The sequence below is a fragment of the Cynocephalus volans genome, chromosome 11, assembly GCF_027409185.1.
Source record: "Cynocephalus volans isolate mCynVol1 chromosome 11, mCynVol1.pri, whole genome shotgun sequence".
In the NCBI taxonomy this organism is placed as follows: Eukaryota; Metazoa; Chordata; class Mammalia; order Dermoptera; family Cynocephalidae; genus Cynocephalus; species Cynocephalus volans.
The window spans coordinates 128,270,047-128,284,763 of NC_084470.1; the positions used below are offsets into that span (position 1 = coordinate 128,270,047).

Here is a 14,717-nt window from a genome sequence, read left to right on the forward strand (position 1 = left end):
TCTTATAGGGCTTGAGACCCTTCCCAATGTGGGAAATCCAATAGGATACACCTCTTAAACTGACACCCCAAAAAGATTCAAGGAAATTTGATTGTCTCAAACACTAGAACAGAGTTAAGGGGAAAAAATTTTCCTGGAGGATTCATAGCTACAAGCCAGATCTCACAAGGGTGATCTGAAAAATTTCAAGCTGAGAATTTAGTATGAAATGGTCCTGAAGCTGCTAATGCCTCCAGCATCTACCAGCATCTGCCAGCAGTAAATGCATATCCTCTCTAGAGAACTTATCTTCATTTCAGATCGTAATAATATTTCCTATATACAGCTCCAAGGATCAGATAATATGAAAATAAATCATCACATATGGAAAAAATACAAGGGACCATCAATAAGAGCCAGCAGGAAAAAAAATCAGATAGTTTTTTTTTCTATCAGATCCACAAGTGCTTTAGATATTGAAATTTTCTGAAATAGAATTTAAAATATGTTTGTCAAATATATCTTAAGAAAGTAAGGAAAAGCTTAAAATATGAGTTAAGAGAAAGCAGGTTTTAAAAATAACCAAACAGAACTTGAGAAATAAAGATAATATAAATTAAAAACTAAGTGGACAACTTTAACACAAGATGAGACAAAGCTGAAGAAAGAATTAGTGAGCAGGAAGCTATTTGTGAAATTATTCAGAATTCAGCCCAGAGAGGTAAAAAGAGATGTTAAAAGACGTAGAGGGTAATATGAGAATATGTGTATAATCAGAGTTCTAGAAAGAAAATAAAGAAAGAATGGAGTTCAGAATTTCCAGAACTGATGAAGTCACCAATTCAGACTCAGGAAAATCAAAGAAAACAATAAAGAGGGATTTAAAATAATCTATACCTAGGTACTTCATAGTAAAACTATAGAAAACTAAAGACAAAAAGAGAAATCTTAAATGTATCCAGAGAGAAAAGACAGATTACCTTTTACGATTACTTTCACAATTCAAATTGTAACTAGGGAACCTAGAAGACAGTGTAATGATATTGACAATATATGGAAAGAAATAATTGTAAACTTAGAATTCTTTATCAGTGAAAATATTTTTCAAGAATGAGGGTGAAACAAATACATTCCCACTCAAACAAAAAGTGAGTGAATGTGCCAGCACCTACAGCATATATTTTAGGTGGAAGGAAAGTGGTCCTAGATGGCAGATCTAAGATGAAAATAAGAAAGAAGAGCAAAATAAGTTTTGGGTAAAGTTAAAAAATAACTTCTGGGTAAATCTAAACAAATATTGAATAAAACAACATGTATAAAGTGCTGTAGTTTTTAAGGGGGTTTTAAAGGTCCTTGTGTCGCTTGGGAGATGGAGGATGAACTCTGTATTTAATCAGTTAAAATTTGCCTATTAAAATTTCTAGGATAACTACTATTTAATAGAATAGAAACAGAATATAGAACCTCCAAACTAAAGGTGGGCGGGGGGTGGGGAGGCAGAAATGGAAGTATAAAATAAAGTCCATCCTAAAGAAGGCAAAGGAGAAAGGAAAAAATCAGGAGAAACAAATGGGAAGTACAAAATTTGACGGCAGGAATAAATTCAAAGTTATCAGCAATTTTAACACCTGCAAGTGGCCTAAAAGCTTGACATAAAAGCCAAAGATGATCAGACTGTATTAAAAATCAAAATTAAAGTTTGTTAGATAAGTCCAAAGTGATTTAGAAAATTTGAATGTAAAAAGATGAAAAGAGATATACTAATATGAGGCAAATACTACTCAGAAGAAAACTGTAATCTAAGGTGAAAGCATTACTATAAAGCATTAGAGGTAAAGAAAGTAACAACATAATGACAAATGGTCCAATTTACCAGGTAGATTTAAAAACTATAAACTGGTATGTATATTATAACACAGCTCCACACTATACAAAGCAAAAGTTGAAAGAGCTATATAAGTTTAAACAGACAAATCCACCATCATATTAGAATATATTAGGTCACCTCTCTCATTAATTGAATTGTGTAGCAAATGTAAATTCAGGAGCAGAAGATGTCAACAACACAACCATTATACTTGATCAAGGTCATATTTTTAGAATACTACAGTTCCAAGAACTGCAGAATGTATATTCTTTACAAACCCACGCAAAACATTTAAAATAAATCTAAAATAAATCTGAAACCAGTTTAAAAGTCTAGTAGCCTTTAGAACATGTTCTTTGACAATACAGACCATGTTCTTTGACTACTTCAGTCCAGAAAAATGTTAATATCAATTGTCAAGTAGGAAGTTTATTCTGAAATATGATCTCAGGAAGATCTAATACCAGTTGGAAGGTTTTACCTTTGTACGCTTCTCTATCAGTCATATGGGAAGTTCTATATGAAATGAGTGTTACTAAAATTATACCACGGGCTTCAATAAGCATACTACCAATATAAGTATATACAGAATTCTTTTTCCAGTAATTTTTAACAAATCATGCATGCAAATCATGTCCACCTGTGTTCCTATCCCTTTTACCTCAGTCATACCAAACTAGATAAATCTCTTCATTATGGTCAGCCTAAAAGCTGGCTTAAAAATTTTTGCTTTGGAGTGTGCATGAATTTCCCCTCCATATACTTAATGTAAGTTGAATAAATAACAATTTTTTATTACGCAGGGGTATGACTGTTACTTTAATAAATCCCAACAACGATGGGGAAAACAACTGTATTACTGTTTTCTCACCCCAAACTAAAAACTCCTGATGCAGGCACCCCAGGTAGGGTTCCTTTCTTTAGAGAAGAATTAATTATAACGAGAGGAGAAGTTTGAGAAATTCAGTAATACTTGGAGAAAAGTGGTTTTTAGTTTACGGAAGTTTTTTCAAGGCTTTGGAGTTTGGTAACTTCTTAAGTAGAAACAGCTTTACTTGGGGGGGAAAAAGTATGTGGGGTAGTTTGCCTAATTGTGAAACTGAAATTCACAGAATAATTTCTCAAAAGATAACACAAATAGCACTTCTTTACTTGAACATCACACTGCTCATGCAATATACAAGTAATAATTACCATTTTACAAATGTAGGAACCGAGAAACTGAAGTGTCTCACCCCAAGTCAAGCTATGGCATGTTATGCTAAAATACAATTTTTGTTCGTTTGTTTCCCAGTTATGTCCTAATTTTTGACTAATAGATCCGTGGCTTATGCAATAATCTCGTTTTATTGATCAAGTAACACCCAACTTTGGCAAGAAAGTTTAAGTTCCCTGTAATTGAGTTTAATTTTAGGTTCTCTGGCTCTAAATTCTTTATTTAATCCCCAAGACTCCTTGTCTGACTTTTATGTCTCATGACTCACTACATTCATACCGCATTTGACTTCCTCTCATCGTCTTACCTTCTGCATGAATAAAGTCTGAAGCAAACCCCATTTGGATAAAAAACACTGTGGCTATGTGTCAACAGTGACAATGTTAGTTGGGAGAAGGCATTCTCCAGAAAAATCTCTGTGTAACAGCCCAACTCTGGATAATCTTTTGAATGTCCATCATAAGACTGTTTTTTACATCTCTTCTCAGTAGATCCTAAACATGAGGCAGCTGGGAAGGGGGGAGGCAGTATGAAGTATGATAATCAGCATCAGAGAGCTCTGGTGTTTTGCCGTTACTCACTGGTTTAGCCTGGCCTCAGTTTCTTCACCTGTAAAATGCTGATCACAAGCTATTGCAAGTACTAAGTGAGGCAACTGCACATAACCTGCTTAACACGTGCTTTAGTGCTTTGCAAATTAGCCCCTCCCATCCCACTCATCGGTGGTGCCCTGCCTGAGCTCCCCTAGGCTGCTAGTCTCTGAAGCCAGCCACTACCATGCCTGTGTCTAAAAATTAGTCCTTGTTTATGCTGCAGTCAGTGGTATAGGAATGTCTGTCTCCCATATGTGCTGGCAAGTGGAGCACTATCATTTTGCTACTTGACAGAGCTATTTAGCAGGTGCACATGTCTGAACATTCCTGCATCAGAAGGGGGGCCGCTCTGGATTCCAGAGAGCGGTCATCAGGCCACACAGCTGGAGTGAGGCAGGGGCCAGGAGCATCCCCTTGAGCTCTGAATTTGCAGCCTGAAATGAAAGGAACCCAATTCGTGTGCACGTGAAGTGGAAAATACCGCAAGTCGAGGTACTTTTTCAGGTTCTTCCCTGTTGGGGGGGTGGGGGTGGGGTTGTAGCCCTGGCAACCCGGAGCCTGGACTGGATCCAGAAAGGTCCGGTGCTGAGGACACAAGGAACACCTCGCCTTTCTGGCTTGGTAGCCAGGGGTGCGCGGACGACCCGGGCAGGCCCTCGACCCCCCCCATCCTCTGGCAGCCCCGGGCCCGCCCCCGTCTCCTCCGCAGGCTCCGGCCCGCAGGCCGCGCGGCCCAGGTGAAGCCGCCGGGCGCGTCCCCGCGCGCCCCTTCCCCCTCCCGTCGACTTCCTGGTTTGCAGAAGGTGCAGGAGCCGCCGCGGGCGGCCCCGGTCGCAGGAACTGTGAGGCCCCAGCTGTGGTGGCGGCGGGGGCGGCGGCCACGCGGCTGCTGCTGTCACAAAAAGGCTCTAGGGGTGGGGTGGGAGGCGGGGAAGCTCCGGGGCGCCGCGGACATGGGCCCGCCGCCGCCGCCGCTGCTGTGAGCGGCTCCTGCCCAGCGGGCCGGCGGGGGCGGGGGCGGCACGACCCTCGAGCAGCTGGCGGCGGGACAGGCGGCCCCACCCCGACATGTGACCATGGACTGCAGGACCAAGTGAGTGGGAGTGGGGGGCGGGGTGGGCGTCCGACGGCGGCCCGGCGGCCGGGGGGTGCGGCCCGACCCCCATCCCGGGCCGGGCGGCGGGACAGCGCTAGGCCGCAAAGCCTGCCCGGCCCCGCGTCCCCGGCCCCGGCGGGGTCTGCACGGCTCCTCCCGGAGAGAGGCGGAGGCCGAGCGGCCCCTGACGCCGCCCGCTGCGGGTTCGTCGTTGTCCCCGAGTGTCCGATGTGACTCGTCCCGTTGTCTGTACGTGTGCGTGGTGTCCGGGAGCGAGTCAGCGCCGAGGCTACGCGGGTCTTATTTGAAACGCTTTCCTAGCGTTGAGACAACCGCTTTTTCCGTGTATTTATCAGTTTTGTCGCGGATGTTTTATTCTGCTGTTTGTTTTTAGAAAATTGAATAGGCCTGCGCGCTGCTCGTACAGGCGCCGTGTGTGCCACGGTGCTGGCAGGACGGCGTCGGGCGACGCGGTGTTTTATGTGTGTCCGTGTGTAGACATCGGAGCTGTTTACTGCAGGAGATGAGGGGAAGCAGTTTGGATTTTGGTGGTGGTTTCGGGTCTAGGTATCTTAGAGGCGTGAGTTTTATAATTTTCTCCTGAAACTGACTTTGGAAAGAATTCTTTCTTCCATTGCCTCCCCGTCCTCCTCCTCCACCCCCAGGTTTAAATTCATGACTGTAACGTATGTTTGTACCACTGTGAACGGCCTTTTAAATTGTACAGAAGTAAAACCGAATCGATATTTAACTTTTACACCCAAGGGAGATTCTAAAGAATATTAGGAAAATAGGAAAATTATGTGATTTAGAATTACCTTCTTGAGTATTTGACATCATGGTCGGCAGGGTGAGTGAGTAAAAAAGTATACTTTTTGACATTAATTGTACTATGAGGGAGGAAGTCACCTGGGACCAGATTATTTCCACTGAAGCAAGTTCATAGTGGGAGGACTGAAGAAATGTGTATTTGCAAACTAATTTATATGGCTTGTCATTTCATATGTTCCAGATCTGTTTTGTAATAAAATTTTTTAAAAAAACAATGTTTATTTAGAAGTCAGAGCTAGCATTAATTTCTGGAAGGAAGTATGTATTAAAAACAGCCAATGTAAAAAGACACTGTGGTCTTGTTATCAGGAATAACTGAAAACTATTAACACTTTGAACAGTGTGGTATAGGACTTTGCTTTTCTTATATCTTCTGATGGAAAGAGAGATTAAAACAGAGATACGTTTTGAAAAACGTGTCTGAATAGATTTCAATTCACTTTTTAAAATTTAACCTGTGAATAGGTTCAACGTGTGGAAAGTCAGTAAAAAAGTCAATAACTTCTGAATGAAGAAGGCAACCTTATGGCTCCTAGTGCAGAAATCTAATATGGAGGCAGATGTCCAATTTCCCCAAAGTAATTGACGGGTCTTTTTTTGTTAGCCTGGGAGTCTACCAATAACTTGCTACATTAAACACGCTTAAGTAGAGTAGATACATCTTAAGAAAAGTATATGCAAAGTATCACATTCATGGCGCGTTATAAATGTTCCATGGTGATCTAGAACATGGCAGATGGAACAAGTCCTCATCATTTACACTTACATTGCAAGTCCTTTGAAAAAAGCCCGGACAGTCTGTGCAAAGCTTTGTTGGCAGGTTATAAAGACACTTACGGACACACTGACTTTCCAATTTTGATTCAATAAGGCGAAAGCAATGTTTTGCATTTATATAGCACTTAATATACTTTATAAAGTACTTGCACATCTATTATTTGATTTATAATTCTCGCAGTTTTCCATGAAGTGAACAAGGCACTTCATAGGTGAGAAAACAGTCTCAGAGGTTAAATGCTTTGCTCTGTCTTAGAACTCTCAGCTCTCTTAAGTTGCTAAACTGAGAAAACCCTTGCACTGTTATTTCTGCTGTACTGTAGTCATATAATTACATGGAATATATTGAGATAAGAACAAGATTAGTTTTAGGATAAAGAAAATATAAACTTTAAAAAGATGTTTACTTGTTATAGGAAATAAATATAACAAAGTGGTTTTTTTTTTTCTTTTAGGGAAAATCCAGAAAGAACCTTTGACTTGGTATTGAAAGTGAAATGTCATGCCTCTGAAGCTGAAGGTGTGTGTTCTGTTAATTCTTAAAATAATTGAGTGTCAAAACAAGTGTTAATATTGTGGACTGTTGGAACATGATAGTATCAGGAAATAATAGTACTAAATATGTATGCTTCATAGAGTGTCTCTAATTGCTGGTAATAAAATAGATGCTAGGTCTTTGCCTGGGGTTTCAGAAATCGTGAATGTTATCTGTGCAGCTTGAATTTCAGGTATGTGGTAAGGCTGTATAACTTACAAGTCAAGTTTACCATCACTGGTAAACTTATCGTTAGTTTTGGTGAAAGGGCATGTCTTTTCATTTTCTTTCATTTGTGTTTGAAAATTTAGCTCTTTTTAAAAAACATATATCCCCCTGCCGTTACCAATGGCAGCTACACCAGTTCCCTTCCTATGTTTCCAGAATGCAGACTGCAGACTGAGTAGCACCTTCTGTTGGGTCTACTCCAGTCTCATGGCATTTTCAGAGGGAGATAAACAATAGCGGGACATTACTTGGAAGGGTTTCAGAGTCAGTTCTGTACAATTTCCTGAAAAGATGGGAGAGTACTTTAGTATTGTGATTTTTGTCAGTTTTTTTCTCCCATTTTTGTTTTATTGTATATGTGCATCAGTATGTGGGGGGAGGGGTAGCAGAAAAGAATAAGGAATCTCTCTTCTTGCTTATTTCCTTTTAACATGTCCTTCTGTGGCACCTCTTCATGGATATCTCCTGTGTATGACTTTGCTTGCAGTGTACTTAGGCGATAGCATGATGATTAAGTGTGGGGTTTTGCGGAGACTAGTTGGCCATCCTTAAGCCTTGGTGGAAAGTCTGCTGACAATCTTAGCTCCAGAAACTAGGCAGCAATTACATACTCTTGAAAAATTTAGAGCTGCACACCTTAAAATAGAGGGGCCCAACCCAGTTGTGGTGAAATGGGCATGGCTAATTTTAGGTAGGAAGTCACATGCATTCCTGGCTCCACCAGCCCCGCCTGCTGTACTTATGGCCTATTTGAACTACAGCTGTGATCAGGTTTGTCCACTGGCAGGAAGTGATCGTAGGTTATAGGGAGCCTCTTCATTACAAAAGAGGTTATCTTTTGTTGTCCTATATGTAGTAAATTTTGTCCATTTGCATTCTTTCCAGGCCCAACCAAGTCCTCTTTCCAGAATGGATACATTATGCAGAATGGATACTCAAATGGATATATTATTTTTTCAGCTGTGATTTAAATTTATTCTGTAGTGTATTTATGGTATGAGTTAATCTTGAAAATACCTACCGTAACATTACCAAACGTGTGTGAAGTAATGCTCAACTGATATGTTTGTGAAACAGGCTAAATTCATTTGGAAAACATGGCTTCTCTATAATTTTAAATGCATCCTAAAGTGGTCTTGAGAAAAAGATTGATCTGCCTTGTATAGTACCTGATCTACAAATGTGTCAGAGATTTTGAATTTTTTATAAAGACATTTGAGTGGTTTTCTGTTTTCCTTCATTCTTTTCCACTTTTCACAAACTAGTTATTACAGTTTGTGTTTTCTACTTTTTCTGTTCTTTCTTTTATTACCTTCTTGTCTCTTTGCTGTTGTCATTGCTTATTTAAATCACTACTTTTTAGAAACATGGTCATTTGTATTTAGCAGCATATCCTGCGTGGTAAGGTTGGAAATATACTAAATGGTTTAAGTAAATAGTTTTGGCTTATCTATAGGTTGCAATTAAGCTTTTCTATATGGTTAATTGGCAGCAAATTCTAAAAATTTTTGAAAAAGCTAAACAACCATGTAAAAAGCATTTGCCTTCTTTTGATTGTGACTTAAATGGTATGAATATGACTAATATTTTAGGGTCTAACAAGTTATAATATTTTGTGCCCTAAAATGTAATGCTGTCTATAACTAAGAAGGCTATAAAAGTAAAATTTTATGTCAGATTGAGAGTTTGATGTTTCTATAATGTTTTATCAATTTTCTACTTTATTACTAAATATTAAAGGGAATGATATATGGAAATTGTTTAAAAATTATCAGAATATTCCTACTCTTTAACTGTCAGTAACTTGTTTGTTTTAGTAAGATTCTGACATGTGAAACAGCTTGTTTAAACTAGTATAAATTTTTTTTACTAACATTTAAATGAGCATGAGTGAAATTCTTATATGTAGTAATAGACTTAGAAAACAAAATATATAAAGTAGGATACTTTGAGGTACAAATATAAAACTGGCTTAAATAATATGGAAACTTGAGAGACTTGAGAGTTCACATAAGAGGAAGTCAAAGATCCAGTTTGTTTCTGCATCTCAGCTCTGCCGCCCACAGTAATGGTGTTATTGGAAGGCTTAGATTCCTTGTAGTTATAAGACGGCTGCCAGTAGAAGGTGGAATTCTGCTTTCTTGTTTATGACTATGGGGGTGGCAGACACTGGCTCTAAATGGCTCTGTCCCTAGAGCCAGAAAGTTCTTTCCCCACATCCCCAAGATAACCTCTCCTTTGAGTCCAGTGGCCCAACTTAGCATGGACCTGACTGTTCCTGAAATAATCATGGGTGGGGTAGAGGTGGAGAGGTGGGTGGCAGGACTGTCATGATTGATTGATCTGCTAAACAATTGGCAAGGAATAGAGATGTTGGGAAATCAATTAAAATGCTTTTTTTTTTTTTTGTAAAATAATTCTCAGAAATTGGTTTATTTTTTGATGACTGATCAAATAGAAAGTATGCTCAGGGTAAACTTGGTTTATACTAAGATTGCTGGTATTTCATTAAGGATTTCTGCATGCTTCTCTTCATTTCTTAATGGAGAAGTCTTGGATTCTTTCATTTATCCTGAAAAACTTAGATCATATGATCTTCAGAGACAAGTTATTATTAACTTAGGTTTTAATTAGTGGTTTTAAATGGCATTAGTTATTGAAAATATAACTTGATATAGTTAGCTCTGGTAAGATTATGACCTTTAGCTGATGTATTGCTATTTTGACTTTTTTGAAAACAATACATTTTAGAACACTCTGGAAAATAGTTTAGTTTCATAAAGATGGCCCCACAAATTTAAAAATTGCTATGAGAAGTGTTGGTTGTGTTTCTCTGTAGTGTCCCTTGTGTGTTAGGAGAGTCAGTTCTGATGGTGTCTGACAGACTGGTTGTGGCATCTTTTAATGCAGGTTACAACCTCCCAGTAACTTCTGCTCCAACTGTCCGAGAGTGAAGTGCCAAAGTTGAGATCTTCGTGTTCTTCCTGGTGATCTCCAAGCTAATTGCTGGTGTCACTCTTCTCTGCTGTGTTTCTTGCTTCCCAGCAGGCAGGGAAATGCAGCCAGCAGTGATGGCTTCTCTTTAATTCAGCAGTAATTCAAGAGAATTATTACCACTATTCTGCCCCCACTTTCCCCAAGGTGATTCAAGACTTCAGGGAAATGGAAAGTAAAGCTTCCTCAATAAAAGATTGGAGATGCCTTCTCTAAGAGTTTCTCTTCTAGACAAGTGGCCTTGGTACTAGCTTTCCCTTTTTTATTTTATTCATAGCTTACCCCAAGTAGTAGCAGCAGTAGCAGCAGCAGCAGCTGATACTATTACTCCATGTCGGGCACAATTTTGGGTATTTAAGACTCACAAAAATCTTCTGAGATAGAAAATGTTTATATTCATTTTGCACATGACAAAACTGAAGTACAGAGAAATTAAGAAACTTGTCCAAGGTAGTCTGACTCCAGAGTCTGAATTTTAATCATAGCTTGTTGCCTCTCCTTGTATGGTGGCCTCACATAAGCTCGGTATAGGCTATTTTATCATGTGGGGAATTGTTCGAGTATAAACTATATGTGATGCAGGTAATTTTTTTAAAAACAGGAATACAGTGTGTTTCCTAAAATTAATGAATCTAGTATAATTCCACCTGAAACAACTACTGAGTTTTTCCCTTGTGGTTATAGACCCTAACTCAACATGTCTCCCTCCCCACTACACCTCATTTTTAGGATTTAAATCTCCATACTTAGTGAATCTTTGATCTAACAGTTCTAGCTATTTATTAGTAGTTTTAAACACATCTTTAGAAAGTCTTGTTTTCTTTATTCCTTTCTCTTTACCTAGAATAATTTCTGTTAGGAACAAATCCGCCTTTGCTTCCAACTTTCCACTTTGATCAGCCTATCCAGCCCAGTATCAAATTCTGTCTTTCTTATCTCTAGCTCATGTTAACAGTTTAACTGCCTTTTATTCTTTTTTAAAATTGGAATTTTAAGCCAAAAATCCTAACTTAGTATCCCCCATGCACAGCACAAAAAAGGTATTTCTAAGCTCACTTTTGCACTTGGTAACTTTTTGCCTGTAGCAATACTGTTTATGCTAGAATCCAGGCGTTTTGTTTCTGCTTGTATGTTAGCACTTACTGTGCTCTTATAGATGTCTAACATAGTTGTATATAGTCTGTTTTCTCTGCTTGAAGTAAGAGCTTCATGGACCACAATTTATTAATTTGTTCCTTAAGAAAAAGCTTACTACAGTATCTGGCATGTTTAATGAATATTTACAGAATGAATAGAAGAAATTGGATCTAGTTTAATGCCTGGACATTGAATAAAGCGATGTTAATTAAATTAATTTACAGAGAGCTGCTTGTAGAAGTGACCTTAAAAACGTGCTGGTGTGACAGTAGCAGGGGCATTAGAGATATATATATCTCCACATATGTCTTGGACTGGGTAGTTCTTTCATACCCTGTGCTCAAGCTCTTCTCATTCAGTATTCACATCTCTCCTCTCCCCATCACAAGGAGTATAAGGACAGTTGCTGTATATGAGGGGTCCTCAAAAAGTTCATGAAAAGATCATATTATCTTTTTTATTTCTTTTTATTTTTTTGGTGACTGGCTGACACAGGGATCTGAGCCCTTGATTTTGGTGTTATCAGCACTGTGGTCTAACCAAGTGAGCTAACTGGCCAGCCTTTTTTTTTTTTTCTGGCCAGCCTTATATTATCTTTTAATTCCCATTTTTCCACAAACTTTTTGAAGCACCCTCATATGTATGTTTGTGGAGATTACCTTAAAACCCATCTACAACCAACCATTCACATGCACCAAAACCCATCAAAAGACCTAACATTTAGAAAGTAGAACTTCAGTGAATCATACATATGATAAAGTGGTTTAGGAGACTTTACATTATTGTTTGACATGGAAAAAGCCTGTGAGTAAAATGTGGTTTCCATGATAGCTATTTTTGCTCTGCCTTTCTGGGTCCCTCTCAATCCAGATGTACTAGGATAAATTAAGAGTAATCTGAACTGAAAGTATTAACTCTGTATCCTGGATTGTTGAAGAAAATGAAACTATTTTATTCTCTTGCACTTGCTAACCAGGAACAAAATTTAATGTGATTCATTAGAAGCATATCTTTGGGATATGTTGTTTTGTTTTTATGTAGAAAGTAGTTAAGAATATCTGTACTTTATTTATTTATTTTTTTAATTTTATTTTTATTTTATTTTATTTTATTTATTTATTTATTTTTAAAGATGACCGGTAAGGGGATCTTAACCTTTGACTTGGTGTTGTCAGCACCACGCTCACCCAGTGAGCAAACCGGCCATCCCTATATGGGATCCGAACCCGTGGCCTTGGTGTTATCAGCACCACACTCTCCCAAGTGAGCCACAGGCTGTCCCCAAGAATATCTGTACTTTAATGTTTAGCTTGGGGCATTACATCCTCCTTCACATAGCTGCCTGCAAGTTTGAAAAGCAAATTGAATTTCACTGTTCAATATTTGTTAATTATTACTGTAATAGTTTGATTATAACTTGTCTCTTTAGGTTCTTTTCATTGTTCATGTGTTCTTTATTTTTGCTACTTTAATCTAAGTTGACCTTTTGGTTTTTAATGTTAATGATTCCTACTGTCACATGTGAGAGGCTGAAGTGCCTTCACTGCAGTTTTCTTCACAGTGGTGTGCTCTTGGACTGTTGTTTAGTCACTGCTGTGTTGCCACAGTGCAACAAGTTTGTTCAGGTTTTTTCTTGGAACTTTGTTTTCTTGAATTTCTTGGTAATGTGTTCCTCATGTCCTTGTGATAATATTCTCTCATTTGGAGATTTTTCTCATGCTCTGCTAATATGCTTTGTTCTTTTCCTCCAAATTTTTATTTTTGATTTGCAAGTGAGAGGACAATAATTTACTTTTTACAATATATGTTTAAAGTATATATACAATATTTGTAATAGGCATTTTTGGGGTGCTTTAAGCAGATGGCCATGGTATTTTAGTTAACAATGAGAATATCACACTTTGGCCCTTTGATTTTCAATCAATTCCAAAAGAATCTTTCTTCCCTGGAAATAAGTTTTAATGTTTAACATTTAGAATCTTTCAGACTCTTAGGTTTATGCTAAAAAAACACTATGGAGGGTAGGAAAGTTTTGTTTTGTTTGTTTGTTTTTTAAATACTTTTTACTTGGGCTAGAGAGGATTAAAGATAGCTTTGAGAAGCTCCTGAAATACTGTGGTGTTTATTGTTAGGGTGAGTGGTTTTCGCACTGTTGTATTGATTTTGGGCATAGTTAGCAAAAGTCTAAAAAACTAAAAGTGTTTATATAAATTAAGGATAAGTTGATTTATTTCAGGTAGTGCTTTATCTATAGTAAGGGATGTTTCATTCACATTTCTGTGATAGGTCTGTCATTGGCCTTGTGGGGGAACTTGCTAAAGCCTGCTCCGAATTGACTTTTTAGAGGATTTATTTTAGGAGGTTGTAGTACTAACACTTAAGACATTGCATAAGAGAATGGTGGAATAATAGAACTTGAAGTTTAACCCCCTAGAAGGGAAATTGCTTTGATGCCTTTTCCAGTCCCTGGAGCCCATCTACTCTGAACTTGCAGGTGCCATTGTCATCATGCTGCCCAGCGACTGCACAAAGATTCTCACAATGGGAGTCATACAGGCCTGCTCCACCTCATGTACACTTGTTTTAAAATTACCCCTCTTCTCACCACTCTTCAAATACCAATTTTTTTAAGTAGGTGGGTATTACTTAAAGTATTTATTTGATTAAAGTAATTCACAGTGAGGTGTGAACAACTGATAGAGACAGCCCTCAAGGGAGCATTTTAATTTTAAAGAAAGCCTTGTAAACTCAATTTAATTAAAAAGATACAGTTTTCTATATTGGAAAGATCTCTGAACTAAGAACCAAATGTACCTCTCACTGTCAAATTCTAGTTACGTTTCACCATCTCTCCCCCATGTATATTGATGCTCTGTTTGTAATTTGTGATTAACAGTTTCAATAAGTGCATAAGCATAAGTATATTTAGCCAGAATACTTTTCAGTGAATTTCATTATGACTTTTTTTTGATTAAAATTCTCAATTAAAGAAATAAAGGTGTACCATCTGGTTACAGAGCCTTATTTATCAATTTATTTTCTCTGATTAGGTTTCTAGTTAGATAGTTCACAGTAATAGTAATAAAAAGTATTTATTTGGTATTTACAATATGTCAGGAAATGTGCCAAGAGCCTACGTATCCTATTTATCTTCACTGCAACCATAAAAGGGTAGGGACTGTTATTCTTATCATAAAGATAAGGAAATGGAAGTTCAGAAAAATTGAGCAACTTACCCAAGACACACAACTGTGAGAGGCAGGACTGGGTTTGAGCCTGTTTCTGTGATAGTGGAGCTCGAGCTCTCAATCAGTATGCTGTGCTGCCTGTAAAACGATCACCTGCTTCCAACAGCAGTGAATCTTCTGCAGCAATGTTAGAAAGCCACCCTGTGTAGAAAATCCTAACTAATTCTAGGTTTGACTAGAGTTATTTCGATATTATATTAATCAACAGGCCTCAGA

At 38.2% G+C, this 14,717-nt stretch overlaps 1 protein-coding gene across 4 annotated transcripts in view; it reads left to right on the plus strand.

The window, feature by feature from the left end:
• The window catches only part of DENND1B (DENN domain containing 1B), a 256,636-nt gene that overhangs the window by 25,447 nt on the left and 216,472 nt on the right, over positions 1-14,717 (plus strand). For 3 of the 4 annotated variants that reach the window (XR_010024876.1, XM_063114157.1, XM_063114160.1), the window contains exon 2: positions 6,815-6,879. Coding sequence is in view for 3 of the 4 variants with exons in the window: in XM_063114157.1 (XP_062970227.1) it covers positions 6,815-6,879 (65 nt within the window). In the remaining variant the exon portion in view is untranslated. Of the gene's footprint in view, positions 1-4,600; positions 4,749-6,814; positions 6,880-14,717 lie in introns of those variants that run through there. The other variant, XM_063114158.1, reaches the window with a different exon arrangement.